The following is a 26856-nucleotide window of genomic DNA, read 5'->3' as shown; positions in this document are numbered from 1 at the left end:
TTTAAAAGAGAGGTAGAGCTGGGTATCATCTGCATATTGATGAACACCCAGCCCAAATCCCCTGATGATCTCTCCCAGCAGCTTCATGTAGATGTTGAAAAGCATGGGGGAGAGGACAGAACCCTGAGGCACCCCACAAGTGAGGGCCCAGGGGTCTGAACACTCATCCCCCACCACCACTTTCTGAACACGGCCCAGGAGGAAGGAGCGGAACCACTGTATAACAGTGCCCCCAGCTCCCAGCCCCTCAAGACGGTCCAGAAGGATGTTATGGTCGATGGTATCAAACGCCGCTGAGAGATCCAGCAGAACTAGGAAACAGCTCTCACCTTTGTCCCTAGCCCGCCGGAGATCATCAACCAGTGCGACCAAGGCAGTTTCAGTCCCATGATGAGGCCTGAATCCCGACTGGAAAGGATCCAAGTGGTCCGCTTCTTCCAGGCGTGCCTGGAGTTGTTCAGCAACCACTCGCTCAATCACCTTGCCCAAGAATGGAAGATTTGAGACTGGGCAATAGTTGGCTATCGTGTCCGCATCTAAAGATGGTTTTTTAAGAAGCGGTTTAATAACCGCCTCTTTCAGCGGGTCTGGGAAGGCTCCCTCACGGAGGGAAGCATTCACCACCCCACGAAGCCCATCGCCCAGTCCTTCCCGGCTAGCTTTTATAAGCCAGGATGGGCAAGGATCAAGGAGACAAGTGGTTGGTTTCACTCATCCAAGCAGCCTGTCCACATCCTCGGGGGTAACAGATTGGAATTGATCCCACACAACTTGACTAGACAGGACTCTAGCACTCTCCCGCCCTGGCCCTGCTCCCACGGTGGAGTCTACCTCTTCTCGAATCTGAGCGACTTTATCTGCAAAAAACTTTGCAAAGTCATTGCAGGAGATCATGTGGCCCGTATTGGGCCCCGATGTCGCACGTGGTTCCGCTAAATTGCGAACCACCTGAAAGAGTCTCCTGCTGCTGTTTTCCGCAGATGCAAAAGAGGCGGTGAAGAAAGTCTTCTTCGCCATCGCTATCACCACTTGGTAGGCTCTGTTAGGAGAGGCTCAGAACTTACAGGGTTAAGAGTTCTGAGTGATGACGCCTCACATTCTGAGGGCGGGCTTAGAACACTGAAGGGAGTGGTTTCTCTGTATTCTTTCAGTGTGCGTGTTTGCTCCAAGGAGAGAGCAAGCGAGATGTCCGCTCTGTCTCCAGGCAGGAGATTTATAGCTGTTGTGTTTTGCTAAAGAATAAAGACTTTAAGATAAGGAGACTGCTGCGTTTCAGCCTGAGTTATTACCACACGACAGAACGTTCCTGCTTCTGCTTCCGCTGTGTTTTACGCGCTCTGCTGAGTCAAAGGTCCCAGGGGGGAAGACCAGAGCTGCGCAAGAGAAGTGTGCCGGACCCCTGGACGTAATTGACTCCCCGAACAGGTTATGGAGGTCAGCAATAAAGATAAGCAACGTTCGTGCGTGTGAGGAGGCTGCAGCCAGAGGCCAGCCGATGAGACGCTGGGAAGTGAAACTGCAGGCAAAGAGGCTGAGGAGCAGCCAAAGGCCAGCTAAGGAGTAGCTGGAGCCAGCTAGAGCGAACGGAACTCGCTGGGAAGGATCTGCCGGACCGGGAGGTGCTACTGTATCGTGAGTAGGCTGGGCCCCCGGGGAGAGATGGCAGACAGCCAGAAGTCGTCAATCCCTCTTGATAAGGTGGACGGGAGCAAGCCCTGGGCCGGGAGAAGGCAGGCACTGAAGAAGACAGTGGGAGCCAGGCGAGAGGGGGCTGAGAATTGCTCTGAGGAAGCACCAAGAGGCCCAGAGGGGGCTGGAAGTCCAGGAGGGGCTGAGGAATGCCCAGAAAGCCCAGAGGGGGCTGGGACTGTGTTGGAGGGCTGCCGGAATGCCCCTACGTATGTGCTGCGTGCTGAAAAGCAGCTGAGAGAAGAGAGGAGCTTTGCACCAGAGAATGGGGTTGCAGGCCGTTCCAATGGTCTTGAGAGTGCCCAGGCTGTTTGGCAGGAGCTGGAAGGGGTTTACAGAGAAACCACAGCAGAAGCCAAAGGCCATTTTCCCAACGGCAGAAAAGCCTCGAGGAGGAGTGCTGCTGGAAAGGTTGGGGGGGCAGAGAAGACCAAAGGCACGTTTGCAAAGTTTTCCACTAGGCGATGTTTTGTTTGTGCTTCGACTGAACACCTGCGTCGCAACTGCCCACAGAGAGCAAGGGAGCCAGGGCAAGATGGTTCCAAGGTCGCTTCCCATGGGAACCAGCCGGGTTTCCATGGCAACAGAGGGAGCAGGCGTGAGAAAGCTTATCAGCTGACTGCTTCGATGGGTGTTTTGGAGAACACCACCTGCAGCGAGCGCCCCAAGGTCGGGGGCAGCAGGAAGTCAGTTGCTAAGGCAACAAAGAAGGACAACTCCGGAGGGGGGAGAGTCCTACGTTGGGTTGTTGACTCGGCTGCGAATGCCCATTTGGTAACAGCGCCACCTGATGGACAAATGTGGAACTGCAAGGCTGTTTCAACTGAGAAAACAGTTAAATTTGCTACAGGTTCACAGGGACGTGTAACCCATGTTTCTAACATGTTTGTCTCTTTTTTACAGGCTGAATTGAAGGTTTATGTTCTCCCTGAGATAAAACATTGCCTGCTATCTGTACCATGCCTTTTACAGGAGGGATATTCTGTGAGTTTTGAAAAGGATGTTTGTACAATTTCCAGAGATGGGAAGGAGCTCGTAAGTGTTGGAAAGGATCAAAACAACCTCTTTGTTTTGGAAACACCACTGGAGGGTGAGGGGAATATTGGGAAAGCCACTGATCACACTCATGTGTCGTGTGCTTGCGTGTGGCACAAGAGGATGTCACATGGGTCCTGTGAGGACGTCCAGATGTTATCAGAGTGCACCAAAGGTTGCAAGGTAAAAGAATGTGGTAAACCTTTGAATTGCAAGGCTTGCAGAAAAGCCAGAAACAAGGGATTTAATGATCCCAGGGTGGAGAGAGTGACCACGAGGCCTTTTGAGCTTGTGCATGCAGACCTTTTAGCTATGCCTCAGCCAAGTCTGGGCAAAGCCAGGCATCTGCTGATTTTGATCGATGATTTTACTAGGAACTCCTGGGCTTTTTCTCTGAAAACGCAGGAGGAAGCAGCGCAACTGATCAAAGATTGGGTTGCAGAGGTGGAACAGAGGTTCTCCACCAAGGTGCAAGGTTTCCAGTTTGACCGTGGTTCAGAGGTCACTGGGTCTGCTCTAAAGGGTTTCTTTCGCCAGAGGGGGATACGTCACAAGGTGACTTCTCCTCAGGAGAGTGGCGTGGCAGAGCTTAGGAGTAAAGCTCTGGTTCGAGCATCCGAGATCCTACTGGATGACTCTGGTTTGCCTCACAGTTTTTGGGGGGAGGCGGTAAAAACGGCCAATTTCACGATGAACAGGTGCTACAATTCAGTGGTAGGTGACACCCCGTATTTCCTGCTTCATCAGCAGAAGCCGCTTGTGCATTTCTTTCGCACTTTTGGTAGCAGAGCCATGGTGCCTGTACCAAAGTTTCTGCAGCAGAAGGGTGGCCCAAGGTACCAGGAAATGATCTTCTGTGGATATGAGCCTGCGACAAAAGGGTGGAGATTCGCATATCCAGAAGGTGATCAGACCAAGCTTCTGGTCAGTAAACAGGCTGAGTTCTTTGAGCAGGATGGTTGGACAAGGCGCAAAGCGCGCTCTGACGCTCACTCAGATTGTCTGTCTGACGCTGAGGAGGAAAGAGAGGCAGAGCCTGAACCTGCTGGTGGAGACCAGGTCCCTGAACAGAGTAGGGCGTCTCCACAGGTTGTTAAGGGAGTGTCCAAGAGTGAGCCCTCATCTCCTGTGCGCATAATGGAGAAAGCTCACAGACGTGTCAAGTCAGAGGGGGAGTCTTCTGATGAGGAAGACGCACACGCCGGCCCCAGTGGGTCGGGAGGAGCACCCCAGTTTGTGCCCAGGCGGTCATCGCGGGCTACAAAGGGAATTCCACCTGAGAGGTTTCAGGTCACAAATGCGTGGGTTGGTTTCGCACAGTGCGAACCTGAGGTTTGTGAGGTTCAACAGGTGCCTAACAACGTTGCCAGGAAGGGGCGGAAGGCAATGGGGAAGGTGTTGAACACTCAGAGGTCCTCTCAGAACGTGATTCGAGAGGGGGTGTTAGGAGAGGCTCAGAACTTACAGGGTTAAGAGTTCTGAGTGATGACGCCTCACATTCTGAGGGCGGGCTTAGAACACTGAAGGGAGTGGTTTCTCTGTATTCTTTCAGTGTGCGTGTTTGCTCCAAGGAGAGAGCAAGCGAGATGTCCGCTCTGTCTCCAGGCAGGAGATTTATAGCTGTTGTGTTTTGCTAAGGAATAAAGACTTTAAGATAAGGAGACTGCTGCGTTTCAGCCTGAGTTATTACCACACGACAGAACGTTCCTGCTTCTGCTTCCGCTGTGTTTTACGCGCTCTGCTGAGTCAAAGGTCCCAGGGGGGAAGACCAGAGCTGCGCAAGAGAAGTGTGCCGGACCCCTGGACGTAATTGACTCCCCGAACAGGCTCGACATTGAGCTCTAACTCGTGTCCGGTCAGATTCAGAATGGGTTATCCGCCAACGGCGCTCTAGCCGTCTCAACGATTGTTTCATTGCCCTCAGATCCGTGGAAAACCACGGGGCTGTCCGGGCTCCATGCAGTCGGAGAAGGCGCTTTGGAGCCAAACAGTCAATAGCCCTGGTTAACTCCACATTCCAGCGGGCCACCAGGGAATCAGCTGAAAGGCCATCAACATGGGATAAAACATCCCCTACCACTCTCTGGAAACCATTTGGATCCATTAAGTGGCGGGGGCGGACCATCTGAATCGGTCCCGCCTCCCTGCAGAGGGGAAGGGTCACGGAGAAGTCCAGTTGCACCAGGAAGTGATCTGACCATGGCATTTCTTTGGTTTCGCTTTTACTTAGTGTCAGATCACCAACATCCATAGAGGTGAACACCAGGTCTAAGGCATGCCCGTGGCTATGAGTTGGGCCAGACTTATTCAGGGACAGCCCCATGGAGGCCATGCTTTCCACGAAGTCCCAAGCGGCCCCTTGTAAGGTCGCGTCGGCATGGATGTTAAAATCCCCTAGGACAACCAAACTAGGTGTCTCCAGGAGGACATCCGCCACGACCTGAAGCAGCTCGGGCAGGGAATCCTTGGTGCAGTGGGGAGGTCGGTACACCAATAGGAATCCTGTACTGCCCCTATTGCCCAACTTACAGAACATGCACTCAGAGAACTGGGTCTTTCCAATAGGACGCCTGGTGCAAACTAATGACTTCCTAAAAATCACTGCAACCCCCCCTCCCCGCCCACAAGGCCTGGGTTGCTGTGCGTAAGAGAAACCTGGTGGGCAAGCAGCGGCAAGGACGGGCCCATCTGCTTCATCCAACCAGGTCTCTGTCACACATGCCAGGTCAAATCCTCCATCCACAATCAGGTCGTGGATGGCAGTGGTTTTATTCATCATTGACCTGGCATTGCACAGCAACACTTTCAGGTCATGTGGTATTCCCCTGCTGATTCCAGTATCCTTCCGGTCAGGACCAAACCATGTACCCCCTGGGGGAAAAGGTGGGATATAAATGCAGAGAATAAGCTCTTCTTATGTGGATTTAGTAGTTATGAAGACATTTCACCAAATGGATGCTGCCAGGATCGCTGTAGCACGACAGTGAAATTTTACATATGTAAAGTGATATTATAATATCACTTTGATATGCCTCATGTCTTAATGAAATAATAGTAACAATATAAGTAAATAATAATAAGTCAACAGCAGATTTGGGGTGAAAGCCAGTTAATTTTTCAGTTCTTTAAATCCCATGTTCTGACTATTAGATCTGCCCCACTCAACTTGTTCTACAGTGCCAGAGATGTAACTTGGCACACAAAATCTGCCAGCGCAGAATGAGATGAATTAATGTTTAAAGACAACAGCATTAGAGCATTAAATTTTCAAACAATGGCTCAGGGAAGACTCGTTCCAAGTGACACTGCTGTGTAAGACCTGTGTGTAAAAACAAAACAGCTGAGTCCAACAGCTCTGCTTGATTCTTGGCATGAATGCAATGGCTATATGATGACAAACCTTTATTTTATTTTTAAGGGAAGGAGGAAATGGGTGAAAAAATGGGAGGCGATTCCTGCAGAGGAACTACTCTGGCAAAATAAACTTGCTCCTGCCATACAGGAAAGGGCACATGCATCTGTATAAACAGGTAACCAAATGATAAGGGATTTACTGCAGAGGGGAAATTGTATTTTGCAACCTCAAGGCTACACTGCTATGCTGCTTTTTGCCTTGAGGGTAGACCTTAATGACTGTTCAAAAGCAGCAGCGGTTGCGAAAACACAGCCAGACTCCTCAAGAGGAAAGATATCTCTGAGAACATCTTACCAATCTCATTTATCTTGTGTGGGACCATATAATCTTCCAAGCTACTTAATGAGATTTATGAAGCTCTAAGCAGCTGAAGCCCAGTATACCTAAGAAGCAATCTCCTTCCCCAGAAGACATTTTTAATGAGCCAAATCTCTGAGATTCTTCTGTTTCTCATCTCTCTAGAAAAACGGGCCACTTTCTAGAATTGTCTCCAAATGTTCTCCACCATTTGTGTGTGTGTGTGTGTGTGTGTGTGTGTGTGTGTGGTGGTTACATTCCAACCCCTCTTCCCCCCAGTCAATTTAGCTCGGCTTCCCATGTTCCCAGAGTGGCCAGTCAATGAAATCATAACAAACCAGAGCACCCTAAATAAAGGGTAAAGGGACCCCTGACCATTAGGTCCAGTCGTGACCGACTCTGGGGTTGCGGTGCTCATCTCGCTTTACTGGCCAAGGGAGCCGGTGTGCAGCTTCTGGGTCATGTGGCCAGCATGACTAAGCTGCTTCTGGCGAACCAGAGCAGTGCACGGAAACGCCGTTTACCTTCCCGCCGGAGCAGTACCTATTTATCTACTTGCACTTTGACGTGCTTTTGAACTGCTAGGTTGGCAGGAGCAGGGACCGAGCAACGGGAGCTCACCCCGTCGCGGGAATTCGAACCGCCAACCTTCTGATCAGAAAGTCCTAGGCTCTGTGGTTTAACCCACAGTGCCACCCACGTCCCAACCAGAGCACCCTATCCCTGTCCAAAAAAGATACTGATCTTTAAAGACCAGGGTGGGGAGCCTTGGCCTTCCAGGTGTTCTTAGACTACAACTCCCAGCATTCCTGATCATTGGCCATGGCGACTAGAGCTGATGGCTGGTGGATTCCAACCCCTGGAAGGCCAACGTTTTGCCATTCCCATTGTAAGGAAGGCCTTGAACTTGCCAACCATTTGTAGTAGGCACGAAAACAACAGACACTGAAGTCATCCAGAGCAGAGTTCCCCAGTTATGAAATTCACAGAGTACAAAATGGTATTTCTTCCTGGGCAAGTGGTGGTGTTTCCCACCCCCATCCCCCAAAATGAACAACACAACCTTCCTACTTTTATCACCTTAACGTTTAAAATGATGGGGCAAGAAATAAGGCTTGTCAGAAGCCGTACTGCAAGGCCTGAATGGGAAAAGATCCATCTGGAGTCCTAAAGCCTTGCGATCATTGCCTTAATACGTAATTCAGAAGAGCTTAGAGCTCCAAAGCAACATTCTCTCAAGAGCAGGACGTTCAGGAGGAGGAAGCAAATCGGTGCTGACGAACTCTGCCAAATGCAGAAATGACTAACAATAACAAGCAATTGGTGCGAAGAATGGAACACAGCTGCTATGAGGTGGGGTTGTATTTTCTCACAGTGATTTCCGAAATATCCTTAAAGTTGGTACAAGAGGTGTTGGGCCCATCCATACCTTACCTTAATGCAGATTATGAACTCCTTCTGCCTCTCCTCCAAGTACTGCTGGCCCACATTCTCTCCACCCTCAATCCAGAGATTCCCTATGCTTTGAAAATCTAACTAGGAGAACTACATTGTTTACATGATCACAATCCACATTAAGCCAAGGTATGGACAGGTTCATTTATAGCCACTCAACATATTATAGAGCTGCCCTTTTAAACACCTGCACAATTTTGTTCTCTTTTCAAAAATGTTTTATTTAGATATTGAAAGAAAACCTCAATATGAGGAACAGTAACAACAGGGACCTACATGGGTCGTTCCATGCCAAATCATCTGATTTTAATATTCGACTGTGCTCTTACGATTCAGATTTTCTTCAATATTTTTTTATGTGAGATAACCTCAAATTAATTTTTTAAGATTTTTTGGTCCAAAATTGGGCAAAAGAGAAGTTTTGAAAATTTTGATTTCTGTGCGATTTAGGCTAATGCAATTTCTGCGTCAGTTTAGAAAAAACCTCCTGTTTCGCTTATTTTTCAACCAATTGGGATTATTTTGGTATAAAAATTAAGCTAATTGTGGTCTCTTTCAAAATAAGGTATAAAAATGGTATTAAGTGCCGCAGAAAAGGGTCACTGACCATTCAAAGTGATTTTTTGTCTGAGTTGTGAGAGCACATGGCACCAGGTGATTTGGCATGGAGTGACCCACATAGCTGAGAAGTGTCTGATAGTGATAATCCCACCGAAAGAATAAGTACTTGCCACTTGCAGCAGAAATAATATAATTCCTCATCTGCACAGTATACAAAAAGCAGTATCATACCACCACTTTAAACCATCATGGCTTCCCCCCAAGAATCCTGGGAAGTGCAGGTTGTTAGGGGTGTTAAGAGGCCTTGATTCCTCACAGAAACAAACAATTCCCAGGGTTCCCCAAGAAGAAGTACTGACTATTAAACCTCATTTTGCCTCCAGAACTTGTTACACTATGGAGGCAGGAGTGAACCGAAGAAGTACCGAGACGACTGGAAACAATCCCATGGTTTGTTCAAGGCACATTTGGAAGTTCAATCTATGCCATGCGTTCTAAACTATGGTTAGCTGAAACCACATTTGGACTCTGAACTGAGCCAAAGTCAACATCTGCCCAGCTTTTTAAAACTCTTACTCATATTATAAAGACTTTTGTGTGTGTGTGAATTAAGCCATTCTTAATTTGTTGTTGCTCTTTGCGATAATAAATAGTGACAAATAACTTGAGGTTATATTCTGAAGACAGCTTTCTTTGCTGTGAAGACTGGCTTGTGATGTTTGGATCTTCTTGTTGACAAAGCAACTCTCTAATTCAATTTAGAAAGCCTAACATAATTACGGGTACTCCTAATTAGTTCAAAGGGAACAGCAACCACTGTAAGAACTTGTCCACCAGAAACTGGATTGAGATAGCAATTTCACTGTATTATAAGGGCAACCTAAGAGAGCAACAGATATGCCATGTCAGATCGAATCATATTTGAGCAGACACAATCCACATCCAACAAGCTGCACAGCCACACTTAGGAAAATGATCCATCATCACCCAATGATTCACTCTTTCAAAAAAGATGTGCGGCCTGATCCTGCCATATCTACAGATATACAACTTGTTAAGTTGTGGGAGAACATATCAAACGACACAGCGATTCTTCAAACAGCTCTTGTTTATTCACAGGCCAGAACAGAACTGAAATGAAGGGTTCAGTCAGCCTGCTTATATAGAGCTCCAGTACAACGTAACTGTAACAATTTTCTAAAACTATCCAATCACTGAACGTCACTTTCGATCCCTTATTTGCATAACTATCTACAGTATCCCCCTGCTGGCCCAGGGTGAGAACTTCGGTACATAACACATCTCTAGGACAAGGGAGGGGTATCTTCACATAGCAGCCCACTGGAAAATTTAATGTAAGGTCAGGGGAGTGGAGACTCAGTATCCTGAGTCTCTCTCAGCATGAAGGAGCAGAAGTCTACAAAAATGAGTTCTGCTGGCAACAGAAATTCAGCTTTCATGGGAACCAGATTATTATCATCATATCATATCATATCATATCATATCACATCACATTATTTATTATTTTGACAAAGTAATAATCATAATCATAAATAAATAAGAATAAAAATGTGCACCCCACCCCAAGACTATTCCATTACTATTCCACATAGAGAGGGCACATTTGGCCCCTGGGGCCAGAGGTTCCCAACCCTGTGTTAAAACTCGGAGCTAGCAGCCCAGTCCCAAACCAGAAACCTGTGACAGTATTAAAGGGGGGGGGGAGAGGGTGTTGGTATCTCTCCTCCCCATCCTTCTGAAGCTGCCCCACCACAAGAGGTCTGAACTACGAGAACTATAAGTATCCTTGTTCCAGGCTTGCTGAGAGCCAGTGCGGTGTAGTGGTAAAGAGTGGCGGACTCGTAATCTGGTGAACCGGGTTCGCATCTCCGCTCCTCCACATGCAGCTGCTGGGTGACCTTGGGCCAATCACACTTCTCTGAAGTCTCTCAACCTCGCTCACCTCACAGAGTGTTTGTTGTGGGGAAGGAAGAGGAAGGAGATTGTTAGCCGCTTTGAGACTCCTTAGGGTAGTGATAAAGCGGGATATCAAATCCAAACTGGGTAACTCCTCTTAAAGGAACGAGGATTTTGTTGCAAGTCTCACTTGCTCAACACTCTGCGGCCCAACCGTGTACCATTCACCAAGTCGCTCCCACCCTGGCAAGGAAATGCTTCCAGCCAGTTTGAGCATTTTCATTTAAATTGCTGCTATTTATAAATGGAATATGCTTGATATAGTCCAACGCACACAGTCCCGACATTCCACAGAAGACCTCTTCAGCTGCACCCCAAGAGATGGGATGGCTTATATGGAGCTAATATCAGCCACAGCTCAGTTCTACTGGAGCAGCTATTTTGGATTGCAAAAGATTCTTCTGGCTGTGTTTGTTAGCAGAAGAAGAAGAGGATTTGCTGGCTGCCTAGGTCACACATATGTTCACTGGACAGAGAGCTGGAGTCAACATCAGGAATAGCTTTCCTAAATATAGTCATTTCAATTTCTTGTCAAGCGAGGTGTATGAACAATACACAAATGTGACTCGGAAATTCACAAAAATCAGCCTTTCCACTAATGAAGTGATGGTGATTCATTTAAAGAAATGGTTTGACACAATAAGGTTCACCATACCTCAGCGCAGCTAGAATATGGAAGGGAAACAATTATGTGTTTGCAAAGAAATCAATGACTACTTGTATATGATGGAGGAGACTGAGAAAACAAACCATTTATGGGTTCTGTCTGTGAAGAAAAGCGAAGTAAGCTCTTATTTCATCGATACTGTACACTGAAACCAAGTAAATGAACTAGACTTTATTTATTAATTTCTGACACTTATCAGACCCCTATTTATAAAAATAATCTCTTAAATATTGCATGACGCATTTAAAACACAACCCCATATAGTAAAAATGCATATCAAAATTTGTAAAATCCAAATCAGCATGCCACTAAGGCTGTGTGCGCACTAGACCTTTAAAGCACATTCTTTCTCTCAAAGAATTCTGGGTACAGTGGACGCTTGGGTTGCGAACGTGTTCCGTGCGGGAGGCACGTTCGCAACCCACAGTGCCACATCTGTGCACGCGCAGGTCATGATTTGGCGCTTCTGTGCATGCGTAACCCGTTCTGGTACTTCCGGGTTCGGCGCGGTGTGCAACCCGAAAATGCGCAACCTGAAGCGTCTGTAACCCAAGGTATGACTGTACTGTAGTTTACCCCTCAAAGAGTTACAGTTCCCAGCTACCCTGAAGAAACTACAATGCCCAGAATTCTTTGAGGGAAAGAATGCGGTTCCAATGTGCTTTAAAGGCAATGTGCGGTTCCAATGTGCTTTAAAGTGTGCATACAGCCTCATGTGGGGGGGGGATCACTTTCAGAATGGAAAGCAGAAAAGATGTTGCCGTGTATGAGGTCAGACTTATTTGCCCACTGAGCCAAGCCTTCCTGAATCTGGTACCCTCCAGATCTTGGGTAGGCAAACTAGGGCCCGGGGGCCGAATCCGGCCCAATCGCCTTCTAAATCCGGCCCGCAGAAAGTCTGGGAATCAGCATGTTTTTACATGAGTAGAATGTGTGCTTTTATTTAAAATGCATCTCTGGGTTATTTGTGGGGCATATGAGTGTTTTTTTCCTTTTCTCCCCCCCCAAATATAGTCTGGCCCCCCCACAAGGTCTGAGGGACAGTGGACCGGTCCCCTGCTGAAAGTTTGCTGAGCCCTGATGCTACTGGACTCCATTCCCCATAAGCCCCTGCCAGCATGGTAAATGATTAGGGATTGTGGGAGGTGTAGTCCAACAACAACAAAAGGCTGGGGAAACTGACAGCTCAATGCTGTTCGCTCTGACCCCACCTGAACCATATAGTTAAAGCAGCAGTTGTCAGTGCTTGGAGTGAGCATGAACATGTGGGGGACCGCCAGCCCAGCCCTCGCCACCGATGCCGCCAGAGCATCCCTACCTGATGAGAGCCAAGTTGGGCTGCACTGAGCCAACTGCCTGCCCACGCAGGGAGCAGCCTGGCCAGTTGACATGGCCCTTGGTGGGTGGAGAGGAGCACCAGGCTGGGCCATGCCTGGGGCACCTGGTTTGTGGCCCCTCAAAAATTGTGCGCAGCCCCCTGGCACCCCCACGCTGTGCCTTAAAGCTCTTTAAACCAGCCTTTCTCAACCTGTGGGTCCCCAGATGTTGTTGAACTACAACTCCCATCACCCCTAGCTAGCAAAGCCGGAGCTCAGGGATGATGGGAGTTGTAGTCCAACAACATCTGGGGACCCACAGGTCGAGAAAAAGAATCCTGGGAAGTGTAGTTTGTTGGGAGAGGCCAATTCCTCTCACAGAACTACAATTCCCAGAGTTCCCTGGGGTGAGTTGTTGATTGTTAAAACTGCTCTGAGAATTGTAGCTCTCAGAGGGGAATTGGATTCTCCTAACAACTCAGGCAGGATTTTTAAAATTATTATTATTATTATTATTATTATTATTATTATTATTATTATTATTATTATTTTTGAGGAAGCCATGACTTCCTACAAAGTGGTCAAGTGGCAAAGTGCTAGAATACTGCTTTCAGGGTGGATTTGATTTAAATCAAATCGATTTAAATCACGATTTAAATCACTAGTCAGCAAGACTTGATTTAAATCAAAAATATTTTACAGAAAGACTCATTCTTGCTGGTATAATAATCTTAACATTTACAACCAGAAGGTTTCATTTCTGGAATAATAAATTTTCAGAGTAGTTTTTACAGTTATATCAAAAATTACTGATTTGGTTATACTATTAGCAATACAAAGACAGGTAATTATGAAATTATTGCTTATATTTGGACAACTTTTCTGCTGTACTTTACTGGAAGGAGAAAAATAATCATTTCCATAATAACAATTTAAACAATTTATTTAACTAAAGCAATAACATTATAGCATATGTATCCATGTTTGTTAACTGATGGGGTTAAACGATTTTTTATTTTAAAAAAGTTTGAGTTTTAGCACACATGAAAAACACCAAAACAAATCCTTATTTCCTGATGAATAGCGTTTGGACTATAATGTAACTTAAATAGAAAACTATCTTTAGAAAGATTTTTCCTCCAAAAGCATTTTATTTTAAAAATCCTATTTAAATAAAAAAAATCGATTCAAATAAAAAATCCAATTTTTAATTAAAAAAAAATAAATCATTGATTTTTATCCACCCTGACTGCTTTAAATGTATAATGCAGATGGCATCAGTGACTGGGAGTGGCTCTGCAGTCTCAAACAGGGGTCCCCCTCACAGCCAACCCATAGTTTTCCAGTTTCCAGGAGTCTGGGATTAAAACGAAGACATGCTCTGCCACTGAGCCTAACGCCTCCAATATTCATCCATTATGATAGGCTGTGACCCCAGCTCACACCGGCCGCTTAACTGTTGGCAAGGTTTTCTTGTTTCTTAAAAACAAATCAAATGGTAATCGTAGAAAGTCATCTTGGGAATTTATATTCGGCACGGCAACTCCCTACCATGTAATTTTAATAAACACACTTCAAGGCCTTGAACTCTCAGCTTGGCTGAGCTACGCCCAGAACGAGAGCAGCTGTCAGAGAGAAGCCACATGCTCTGGTCATTCAGCTCTAAGTAAAGCAGCATAGTTCATCAATCTACTCTAGCGTCTTACCTTGGACATTTATTGGCCAACGTCAAAGGCTCCACCAGCACCACAGGCTGCATTCAGAGGAGAGCCAAGAACCAGAAATGGGAACCAGAGGAATGAAAGCAAGAAACAGGGCACAGGAATTGTCAGGATCCCATCCAACCCAGAAGCGACTCTTCTGAGACAGAGCTTGAGGGCCTACGGAGAACCCCAGTACTATTTATTAAATTTGTATCCTGACCTTTCTCCCAAAGGAGCCCAGGTCAGTAAACATCAAAATGTTAGGAAGAAGAGGAGTTTGGATTTGATATCCCGCTTTATCACTACCCGAAGGAGTTAAAACAATACAATGGTACCTCTGGTTGCAGATATGATTCGTTCCAGGGTGCCACTGGCACCCCGAAAAGTCTGTAATCAGAGCAGTGCTTCTGTGCATGTGCGAAGCACAACGGAGCATTTCTGCGCATGTGTGAACCGTGCAGAACGCTTCTGCGCGTGTGGCGAAACCCGGAAGTAAACACTTTCGGGTTTGCTGTGTTCTTAACCTGAAAAAACGCAACATGAAGCGTTCACAAGAAGAGGTATGGCTGTACAATACAATACAAAACAATCTCAAAAACAGGAAGTATTTAACTACCATTACAGGGGACCTTTGCTGAATGTGATTTACTTGTGGACAAACATTATAGACGAATACACGTTACATGCAAATTTAGGGCAATGGCTCTGTGACAGCAAAGCTGTCTGGATGCAGAATGTCCCAGGTTCAATACCAGGCATCTCTGTTTAAACGAACCAAGTGACAATTAATAAGAAAGACCGCTGCCTGAGATTCAGGAGAGCTGCTGCTAATCAAACTGGTCAATATTATGACATCGATGGGTAAATAATTTGGCTTGGTATAAAGCAGTTTCCTATCTTGGCCATGTGGAAGGGCATCAGTGGATAACGTGGCACTAGATTAAGTGTTTGGGGAACATCCCTTTTAAATCCCACTACCAGCTAATTGCAATCTCTCGGCTGCACTTAAAAGAGCAGAGAAGCCACCTAAACCAGCTTCTTAGCCTCTCAGCAGCAGTCAGCTTCCCTAGTAGATGTTACACAGTCTTTAACTTAAAGTGACATCTACACCATGTTTGAACAAAACAGCTTTAATTAAGCTCTAGTCTTCCAGCGGACCGAATTAGACCCACCACCTGGCATTCCACTCAAAGCAATCCCATTTGAGAGCGCACTGTGGTCAAAGTCGGCTTTCCAAACGCGAGCTGCCGAAGCCTTCGGTATTTCCAGATCAGAGAATAGCCAAGCGGCACAGGTTGCCAGCTGAATGGATAAGGTTATAAACAACAATCCATAATGAAGCCTGACCAGATTAAGAGTAAAAGAGCTTATTGATTAAGCAGCATAATGGAAGAAAGCTACCTTCATTTCAAAGTGGGACTTGGCCCAATTAATTAAAAAAAATACATATAGGAAATTAAGCAATATTTTAGAAGGAACTAAGCTTTTTGAGTCTCTAATCCCTGCTACAAATTGAGTGAGCTGCACCTCTATGCTCCTATATTTCTCTGTGTGTCTGAAGACTGACGGGGGGGGGGAATATTAAGGCGTGAAAGCTCACTTGCACAATTTGCAATCCACCAAAGTGAATATAGGATACCTACAAAGTATTCTGACTTGCAAGTTGTTCAACACCCCTCCTGCCCCGTATAATTCTTCATTATTACAAAGTTAAAAATATAGACATAACCTACAAATGGGAAGCTTTTAATTAACACTGCATATGATTTTTATTGACTTAGCTGAAAGTAAATATTACTGGCAAATTTAGGTGAGCCGCTCAATAGCAAAAGCTTTTCTCTGTATGCAGGATGTCTCTAATTACAAATAAAGACATATACTTTAGTCCTGGCAGCTCCTTCTTATACCAGGAAATCAGCTTTCAGGAGGACATTTGGGATTGCATTTGTAGTACAGGGCTAAACTGTGTCCCTGACTGCTGTTTCTCTGTTCTAAATTGTTCCGAGCTTCTTCCCTGCCTCCCACCAGAGAAGCAAAGCTACAAGAGAGAGCAAGAGGTGTGCAAGGAAAGGGTTAATCACCTCCTCGTGTTTCATCATTCGCACTCCCTTCTGCCACAAAAATAGGTTGTTTTTTTAAAAATAATAATCTAATTTTGCCTGAGGGTTCCAGTGGGATTTTTGACTACTTCCCTTTGAATAGCACAACTTCCCCACTGCCATATCTCAATTAAAAAACAAAAACCCTCCCCTCAGGGATTTTTTTTTTTAAGGATGCCATGTTGATAGCTGCCCAGTTGCCGTTGACCTGTGACCTGGGCCTTTTCAGTGGTGGCTCCCCTTGTTGTGGAATGACCTCCCTAGGGAGGTGCACCTGTCTCCATCAATATTACCTTTCAGGATGAATTTGAAAACACTCCTGTTTACTCAGGCATTTCGTGACTGATTAATACTCTTCCTGGCCAACTTCAAAATCATTGGATGGAAGAATGTTATAATTTATTACTTCCCTTCATCCTGATGCCCCAGGGAGGGTTAAAAGCATCTTCAAACAACTTATAATCACACAAATCAGGTGGGTCCTAAAAATGTACACCTCCAATATCAAAAGGATATATTCAGCATTTGCCAGAAGCTGTATAATGAGGGTGCCAAACATGCCTTGGTGAGGTGGGCGTTACACAACTTAGGGATCACCACAGATAATGCTCTCTCCTGGGCCACCACCCCACAAGCCTCTGAGGGCACCTTTTGCCGATCTGAGCACCCAAGAGGGTCTATATAGGGAAGGAGGCGGTCTTTCAGATATTTGGGGGCCTAAGACCAGTGCTTTTTCCCCCCGGGGGAGCATGCTGGAGCACAGCTCTGGCACCTCTCAGGTGGGTGCCATTGTAGGCTGGCGCTCCTCCTGCCTGCTTCATGCATTTACATACTTCTGAGAAGCCCAAACGAACATTTCAAGTAAAAAAGGAAGCTGGCCAGCTGTCAGGTGCGGGTGTGGTTGCTCGAGAGTAAACAGGCAAGACTCCGACCTGTCTTTTCCAGGCTTTATTTTTGGTGCAAACTATTTACAGTGAAGAGCATCGTAAGTTCATGTCTGGCTCAATCGCTAGCAGAATCTGGGAGTGGTCGGTCTTTGTACCTTCCCCAGCATAAAAGTCGCGTCATCCCCAGCCTTTTCCTTCCCTCCCTGCACCGAAGCTTACTGTGCAGAATGGGCGCTGGCAGGGGCATACTTCCTGCCTCTCCGGTTTGCTCAGGCTCTCCCTAGCATTCCTTGGTCCCTTCACCCCTTCTCCACTGGAGGCTTTCCTCCTCGCCAGATTTTCGGAGGCTCCCTATAACACAACTGCCCTTCCATCTCTCGCCTCTGAGTTGATGGCAGTTCCCTGATACCAACATATGAAAGTCTACGCTTTTTTAAAGATCTATGACTCTACCTAACTCCTAGCTGCAATTGGTCAAGTTACAGGAAGGGACCAATTCACATTTCCTTTCCTTCCATCCGTCTCCCATGTAGCGGCAGTGGGCTTTAAGCGTTCCAGCCAGGTCTCTACCATTGCACATATTTGCGCAAGGGCCCCTCCAAGCTGCCCTAGCTATCTGCCTGAATCTAAGAACAAGGGAGGCTGGGGAACATTTATCTGACCTGCACCAGAACCAGGGGTGACCCCCCAGACCAGCTAGGGAGAGAAAGCTTGCCATAGTTTTTAGCCCCTCAATGGGTGATGAATACAGCTGTTGCCCCAAGTAGCCCGGCGACTTACTGCAGCAACTGCATGGTTAGTTTCGGCACCTACTGTATTTTTCGCTCTATAACACGCACCCGACCATAACACGCACGTAGTTTTTAGAGGAAAATCCGTAGGCATGCCACCCGTAGGCATTTCCTCCATAACACACACAGACATTTCCCCTTACTTTCTAGGAGGAAAAAAGTGAGTGCTATGGTGCAAAAAATACGGTATTTCTCTTGCGGCGGGGGAAAGCACTGCCAAACACATTTAGGACCTTAAACACTTAAAAGTTTGGGGTTTCGCATCCCATTTTTCTTCTGCTCCTGCCAACCTGCTCCTGCTGTCCCCTGCTCTGGCACACCTGCCTATTTTAGGAAAGGCTGCACCACTTTCGCATACGATCTCGCCCCAAACCGCACGAAACCTTGTGCGTTCTGTGCAAAATGGACGCAGTCGTGCCCTCTGACGGCAGAGGCGGATGGACACCTGCAGAAAGGTTGCCTGAGGCAGCAGTTTCATCCTGCCTAATGGCTCTACAATGGTACCTCGGGTTAAGTACTTAATTCATTCCGGAGGTCTGTTCTTAACCTGAAATTGTTCTTAACCTGAAGCACCACTTTAGCTAATGGGGCCTCCTGCTGCTGCCGCACCGCCGGAGCACGATTTCTGTTCTCATCCTGAAGCAAAGTTCTTAACCCGAGGTACTATTTCTGGGTTAGCGGAGTCTGTAACGTGAAGTGTCTGTAACCTGAAGCATCTGTAACCCGAGGTACCACTGTACTTAATGGGAGCATCTTGAGTTGGACCTGGAAATGAAAAGGCAACTGGTAACCTGTTTTAAAACAGGGGTTACATGAGATCTAAACGGAATCCCAGCCAGAAACCTGGCTGCTGCATTTTGGACCACTGAAGCTTCCAAATCATCTTCAAGGGTAGCTCCATGCAAGAGCGCATTGCAATAAGTAAAGGTAAAGGTAAAGAGACCCCTGACCATTAGGTCCAGTCGTGGCCAACTCTGGGATTGCGGCACTCATCTCGCTTTATTGGCCGAGGGAGCCGGCGTACAGCTTCCGGGTCATGTGACCAGCATGACTAAGCCGCTTCTGGCGAACCAGAGCAGCACACGGAAACGCCGTTTACCTTCCCGCTGGAGTGGTACCTATTTATCTACTTGCACTTTGACGTGCTTTTGAACTGCTAGGTGGGCAGGAGCAGGGACCAAGCAACGGGAGCTCACCCCGTCGCGGGTATTCGAACCGCCGACCTTCTGATCGGCAAGTCCTAGGCTCTGTGGTTTAACCCACAGCGCCACCCGCGTCCCTTATTGCAATAAGTACATAGCGATAAATCAAGAAACAAACATGAGAAGGGTCCCGCTTGACAAACATGCCCCTAACTTCCTCATGTGTTGCAAACACATCATGCAGTTGGATCCAGGCCATTAAGGTTTCAGATAGAGATCTTCTTTAATCAAAAACAAAATGGCGCCTCTGAGGCGTGTGTGGGGCTTGGAGATCTGCAAGAATACATCTAAGGTTGCCTAGAGATTGCTTAGTTGTCAAGACAGAGGAAAATAAATGAAAGACTTTGACCCGCTACCAATTGCTCATCCAGGTGTATGAAACCTGGCCTCTGAGCCTTTCTTTAAAAGGAGAAAAAAACATATATAAAATCACTTTATTTATTTCAAACATTTATACACTGCTTAATTTACAACCATCTCCAAGAGCTGGACAGAAGACTCAGTACCTTAGAACTGTTTAAAACAAAACAATCAGAAATGAATTTAAAAGCCTGCTGTAGTAAAAAATGAAGGCGAGGGCTTTGGCTGGCTTTGAAGTTCAACTGTCTAGACTTCAACTAGAAGGGAGTTGAGTTCCACAAAATTGGGCCCACAATACAAATTAACGTGATGCAGAGACACAACAGGGGTGTTCACACATTATATTCAAGTTCAGGGTGTAAATGTTTTGCATTCATACATTTATCTGCATGTAACATTCAGCATGTAACATGTACCGGTATGTAACATGCATGTAACAGCGTTGCCTGCATGTGCAACAGCGGCATCTGAGTACACCTGCGAGATCACCTTAAGCAAATATATACCCTCTTGACTGCTTCATTCTGCAGAAGTGGCACTATTGAAGGTGCCACATAATACCCGTTCCGCATCTGTAAGAAATCAATCTTTCGCTGCAATAGCATTCACACTTTGGAACTCCCTGCCTATTGATAACAGGCAGGCAGCTTCACTGTAGTCTTTTTCAGTGCCTGCTAAAAACATTTTTGTTTACCCGAGCCTACCTAGGTATCTAGAATGCTGATGTGTTTTTTTAAAGCATATTGCTGGTTTTAATTTTTCTGGGTGTTTTAATGGTTTTTACCCATCGTTGTATTGTTTTATTCTTTTTGTAAACCATTTGGGTTGTTTTTTCAAAAAACAATCAAGTGGTATATCAATTTTATGAAATTAGTAGCTCTGTATAACTCAACAAGCATACTCTCTTCACACAAACCCTCCTACATTGAGAAAGGGAGAGGGAGAGGGAGAGGGAGAGGGAGAGGAGAGAGAGAGAGAGAGAGAGAGAGAGAGAGAGAGAGAGAGAGAGAGAGACTGCGCCTGTGTGCTGATGCATTAACCTGCAGGGTACCCCATAAAAGCCCTAAACGACCTCGGTCCTGGATACCTGAAGGAGCGTCTCCACCCCCATTGTTCAGCCCATACACTGAGATCCAGCGCCGAGGGCCTTCTGGCGGTTCCCTCATTGCGAGAAGTGAGGTTACAGGGAACCAGACAGAGGGCCTTCTTGGTAGTGGCGCCCACACTGTGGAACACCCTCCCTTCAGATGTGAAGGAAATAAGCAGCTATCCTATCTTTAAAAGACATCTGAAGGCAGCCCTGTTCAGGGAAGTTGTTAATATTTAACGCTGTACTGTTTTTAACACTTGATTGGGAGCCGCCCAGAGTGGCGGGGGAAACTCAGCCAGATGGGCGGGGTATAAATAATAAATTATTATTATTATTATTATTATTATTATTATTATTATTATTAAATCAGGAATATTGCTGCTCACTTGTGCCTTTGCTGCTCACTCATACCTTTGCACCATGGGATATTATGCACCTTGGACCTCTTTTTTGCACCCCCCCTTCCCACTCCTTGAAGGTGTCCAAGAAAAGATGTGTGTCCCCTTCTAACACAGTCATGAAGGATTTAAATTTTAGAGCGTCTTTAGACCGGTGCTTAAGTAGACAGAAACTGTGGGTTGCGGTATGTTTTGTGCTCTGTGCTATCCAGAGGTGATGTGCTGTACGGATTCAGTGCACGTGCTGCAAAATGGAATGCGTCTTGGCTATGAAGAAATCTCAGCCTATCCTTCTGTGGTATTAGGATCATAAAAGGTAGCTTATTGTAAAGGGCAGGTGAGCAACCGGCAGCCCAGAGGCCACCTGAGGCATTCCACCTACTTCAGCCAGGACACACAAGCCCCAAAGGGAAGATGGAACAGAATGATTGGATCAATAAAGGCGGTGTGTGTGTGCGTGCATTTAACAAAATGTATACACCACTTGTTGGGACGCGGGTGGTGCTGTGGGTAAAAGCCTCAGCGCCTAGGGCTTGCCGATCAAAAGATCGGTGGTTCGAATCCCCGCAGCGGGGTGCACTCCCGTTGCTTGGTCCCAGCGCCTGCCAACCTAGCAGTTCAAAAGCACCCCCGGGTGCAAGTAGATAAATAGGGACCGCTTACTGGCGGGAAGGTAAACGGCGTTTCCGTGTGCTGCGCTGGCTCGCCAGATGCAGCTTTGTCACGCTGGCCACGTGACCCGGAAGTGTCTCCGGACAGCGCTGGCCCCCGGCCTCTTGAGTGAGATGGGCGCACAACCCTAGAGTCTGTCAAGACTGGCCCGTACGGGCAGGGGTACCTTTACCTTTACCTTTATACACCACTTAATTGTAGTACAGTGGTACCTCGGGTTAAGTACTTAATTCGTTCTGGAGGTCTGTTCTTAACCTGAAACTGTTCTTAACCTGAAGCACCACTTTAGCTAATGGGGCCTTCTGCTGCCACTGCGCCGCCGCTGCACGATTTCTGTTCTCATCCTGAAGCAAAGTTCTTAACCCGAGGTAATATTTCTGGGTTAGCAGAGTCTGTAACCTGAAGTGTATGTAACCTGAAGCGTATGTAACCCAAGGTACCACTGTAAAACCTCGAAGCTACGTGCTGCAGACCCAGTTTTTCAAAAGCTAAGCCATGGACCCCCCTACTTTTGAAAAAAAAAGATATTTCTATGGTAGTTTTTGTTATGTGAATGAGACCACGGTCCCTGGAATTCCAACTGTGAACCACTGCTCTAAGCAGTTTACAAGAGATATTAAAATTATCGATTAAAAATATGTTTAAAATTAATTAGGGATAATTAAAATTAACAGGTTTTTTTAAAAGGATTAAAAATGCCAAAATCTACATGTCTGGCTAGTCTTGCCTAAACAAAAATGTTTCAAGCAGGTATCAAAAGAAGTACAGTGAAGGCACCTTCCAGATGTCAATAGGCAAGGAGCTTCAAAGTACAGGTGCTGTTGTTTTAAAAAGGGTTGCCATATTTCAAACAGTGAAAAATCCGGATGGAAAACTTATTGACCTTTTTTTTGGAAAGCTGTTGATCTTTTTTACAACTGTGGTTAGTGATCTCCCAAATTGCAATTCTCAACAGTTGGCATTCAGAGATGAGACATACTGCCTCCATCCAACAGTGGAACTGAGGCATTATCCTCCATTAATTTGTCTAAACCACTTTTGCATTGGCTCCCAGTATGTTTCCGAGCCCAGCTCAAAGTGTTCATGCTGACCTTTAAAGCCCTAAACAGCCATCGTTCAGCCCGGACACTGAGGTCCAGCACCGAGGGCCTTCTGGCAGTTCCCTTACCGCGAGAAGTGAGGTTACAGGGAACCAGGCAGAGGGCCTTCTCGGTAGTAGCACCCGCCCTGTAGAACGCCCTCCCATCAGATGTCAAGGAAATAAACAACTATCTGACTTTTAGAAGACATCTGTTTAGGGAAGTTCTTAATGTTTTATCGTGTTTTTAATATTCTGTTGGGAGCCGCCCAGAATGGCTGGGGAAACCCACCCAGATGGGCGGGGTATGTATGTATGTATGTATAAATAAATATATTATATTATTATTATTATTTAAAGCCATCCATGCATCAGATATAGCCATCAGATATATAAGCTATCTGCCAAATAGCACCTTAAACCTAGGTTACAGTAGTTACAATGGAATGTCTAGGCAACATTTTTTTACCATCAAATTATTATTATTATTATTATTAATTTCATTTCTCTACCACTTTATACTTTAAAGGGGGGAAATCAAAGCAGTTTACGGCACATTAAAACATCAAATAAAACGATCTAGAATAAAACAAGCTTCAAGGAAAATATTTCAGATCCTCTTCTAAATGACATTTTGCTTTCCCCATATTTATTTACCTACTTCATTTATATAGCTGCCCCATAGCAGAAGTAATCTAGGAAGGCAGGGTGGTGTAGTGGTTAAAGTGTCGGACTAGGACCTGGGAGATCAGGGTTCCAATCCCCACTATGTAATGAAGCTCACTGGGTGACCTTGGAGTCACAGCCTCTTAGCCTACCTCACTGAGTTTACACAAGTTCATTGAGCTTGGCTTGCAAACATCCACTTGCCTGGGACAAATAAGCATTGCCTGCAATCACCTAGCAATGGTAAATAGGAAGATGATAGAGCCATTTAGCCTTCATTGTCCATAGTCAAAATGTTGTAGCGAGAGGGTCTAAGGCAGGCATAGGCAAACTGGGCCCTCCAGATGTTTTGGGACTGCAACTCCCATGATCCCTAGCTAACAGGACCAGTGGTCAGGGATGATGGGAATTGTAGTCCCAAAACATCTGAAGGGCTGAGTTTGCCTATGCCTGATTTAAGGAATAGGGAAGTTGAGCCACAAGATTCAGAATCAGAACCAAACTGCAAACAGTTGAATAGGATTTCCTTGTGTTAAACAAAATAAATCAAACAGAATTTTAAAATAAGAGCTTTGTGGTGGTGAAATTATCCCACTGCCTTTGTACTGACTGCCCAGAACATTGGAAAGCAGAAACAAGTTTCCTTTTTTGTTAGTGAATGGTTGGACTACCTCCTGCATATTTCTCCTTATATTTCTGCAAGTGAAGGAACTAGAGACTTAGGTGTCCTGTTGTGGTTTTTGCATGAAAGCTGAACAAACAAGGATAGGACTGGAATATCACTGATATCCCACAGGGCCCTTTATGGCTTCATTCCTGCCCTCCTATATCACAAATGCCAAATATAGACAAATATTAAATATTGCAGCATGGCTCATTTGAACTACATGTTCAAAGTGAAAATCAAGTCCCCAGAACAAACAGTCACAGCTGAAACATTTCTGGTTCAACACTGCTTTTGGGTCATGCACCACACAAATGGCCACCTGGGATCTGAAGGGCTCTCGCCATAGGTCACCATTGCTCCCAATAGTTTTTTACTCACTTTCAATATCACTCTTATACCAAGGTTTTCTGAATCACGGAGACTCCTCTTCCAGAAAATATCTGTTTTTTTGTTTCTATTTAGCAAAACTGTTTTTTCTACGCTGGCTTTCAGCCAAAGCTTCCAGAGCCATTAGCATATGTATAATTTTCAAAAGCTCATTAAATCTGAAATATTAATTAAAGCAAGCACCAACAATAAAGACAAAAATAAATAAATAGCAAAACACCAAGGTAGCCATTCAAAGCCAAGAGCTGATAAACATCTTCACCTAGTGTTGAAAAGACACTAGGGTCCACTGCAGCTAGCTGTCTTTGTGTAGAGCATTTCACAACTGAGGTGCTGCCACTAAAAAGGCCCTTTATCCACTGAGCACTCTTGAAGGTGGCGGCATCTTCCCCTGCTCTGGTGTCCCCCAGATATTGGTGTCCATCTACCTTGATCACTAGCCATGCCGATTGGGGCTGACGGAAGCTATATCCCAAAGCGTCTGGAGGAGCACAAAGTTGGGGAACGCTAGTAGAGCCCTGGAAGCAGAACCTACCAAACTGGCAATCTCATATGGGAAACAGAATTCTTTCAGGTAGCCTAGGAATACTCTCTTCGAAAATCAGACCTACACCTATGTCAACTTTTCCAGTGTCTTGTGCCATGGTAAGCTTGGATGCACTGCCTATAATTAGAAAGGGGTCAAGTCTGCAAAATAGGTGGGGCTGGGGAAGAGTCAGTAGAAGAGAAGAGAAGAGGAAAGCAAGTCTTTAACCACCAGCTATGTCTATGTCTCATCCAGGAAGTATAGCCAGAGTTTTCAAAAGCAGTTTTCAATCAATGTGCCATTCAAAGCAAAAAATAAAAATAAAAATGCAATTTGTCCCAGATACAAACACACTAAAGCAACAACCCCAGAACCATTTGACTAGGGCAACACAACCGACGTTGATCTCTCATGCAAACATCCCATTTTACCATCAAGGTACAACAATGACTCCAAGGACATGAACCCTTGTTGGGTGTTAAAACACGTACAGTGCATTTTTGCAGCCAAGCTAGACCTACACTTGATACTACATCCCCATAAATACCTTCCCTTGAGCTCAGATCCAGTGAAAATAAGACTGCGTGCTAACAGCTAATCAGCAGAGAATAATGTGTGTGTTTTTCTAATCATCTCAATAAACATTTGGAGTCTTTTACCATTCAGAGACCTAGAAGACCCAACAAACAGTTCAGAGCACAAACTATATCTATGCTGGAATCAAAGTTATATAGAGGTTTTCTTTAATAGGCAAGTAATTGCAATTACTTTAACAACCCCCTCCTTTGCATGCAAAATTTAAAATGAGGAGAAAACTAAAAGAAAGCTACTGGAAATCTCCAAGCTAAAGCATTTGGAGGCAAATGCTTTTAAATCTCTCCCCCTTTCCTTTTAAATGAGGGAATGAACCCCATTAAGATGTGCACATTAAATACTGGAGTTTCCAGCACAACCAGAAGCTCAATGGTGCTGCCTCCGAAGGATTTTCTCCAGGCAGCCTTCACCATCCTCCCCAAACCAACAAGACATTTGCTGCAAAAAAGCCCCAGAGGCCAATTCTCTCTTCCCCTCCACACAGCCAGCTTAAGGCAGGCGAGCTGAATCTGCCCATATAAAAAACAAGAGGCTTGATTTGGGTTGGCTAATTGCAGCAAAAAAAAGCGCCTTTTGCACTTCTCAGGATGATGCTCACTCAAAACATACATCAACTCCCCCCCTCCTTTTTTCCCTCCCCTTTTGCGCACAGGAGCAGAGCGCGGGGGGGGGGGGAGAGAGGGAGGGAGGGAGACAGAAAAAGAAGACAGCATTTAATTGGCGCCTCCAATGTACACAAGACAAGCAGCCGCAAAAGTCTGATAGGGCTGATTTGCCATGAAATGGTGGTTCCTTATGAGTCGAGGGTCTTTTTTCCCCCCCAAAGCCTGCTGGAGCGAGAGGATGTGAATTAAATAACCAGGAAAATCTCTGCAAAGTAGGAAGCGTCCCCCTCCACCCCACCCAACGCCACGGCCGCCGCAATCGCCACCCCCAAGGGGGGGGGATCTGGGCACCTCGAAAGCATCACCACCAAAGAAGGGGCCTCTCCAATGGATCAAAGCAACTCTCCTGCCTCCTCCATAGCAACCCAGTCCCCGAAAGGTACCTAGCCGGCACCACAAACCAGGCCTTATTTGTACCCCCCCGCACTCCCCGCTTCCTGACAGAAACCCGCGGAGCTCGTATCGTCGGCGTTCTCCTTTTAAACTTACGTGAAGACGAAGAACAAAGTAGTAGATCCCACTAATAAGGCTGCTGCTGTGGAGACCGGGATGTATTTCGTAGGTTTAAATCTCTTTCCAATGCTACTGGGCATCCTGTAAGTTACACATCACTAGGTATAAAATCCCAAAGAGTCCAGGAGGCAGCAGCGAGTCGCCAG

General features: G+C 45.9%; 2 protein-coding genes across 3 annotated transcripts in view; both read right to left on the bottom strand.

The window, feature by feature from the left end:
- Window positions 1-26787, bottom strand: part of LOC128404131 (serine/threonine-protein phosphatase 2A activator-like) — a 59680-nt gene extending 32893 nt beyond the window's left edge. The window contains exon 1 of one of the 2 annotated variants that reach the window (XM_053369491.1): window positions 26687-26787. The gene's annotated coding sequence lies outside the window, so the exon portion shown is untranslated. The remainder of the gene's footprint in view (window positions 1-26686) is intronic. The other variant, XM_053369492.1, reaches the window with a different exon arrangement.
- The window catches only part of ZDHHC8 (zinc finger DHHC-type palmitoyltransferase 8), a 286530-nt gene that overhangs the window by 113796 nt on the left and 145878 nt on the right, over window positions 1-26856 (bottom strand). The window contains exon 2 of the mRNA XM_053369473.1: window positions 26687-26848. Coding sequence (XP_053225448.1) covers window positions 26687-26790 — 104 coding nt within the window. The 5' untranslated portion in view covers window positions 26791-26848. The remainder of the gene's footprint in view (window positions 1-26686; window positions 26849-26856) is intronic.

Source organism: Podarcis raffonei, chromosome 16, assembly GCF_027172205.1.
Source record: "Podarcis raffonei isolate rPodRaf1 chromosome 16, rPodRaf1.pri, whole genome shotgun sequence".
Taxonomy (NCBI): domain Eukaryota; kingdom Metazoa; phylum Chordata; class Lepidosauria; order Squamata; family Lacertidae; genus Podarcis; species Podarcis raffonei.
This window is presented reverse-complemented; position numbering and strand designations above follow the sequence as displayed.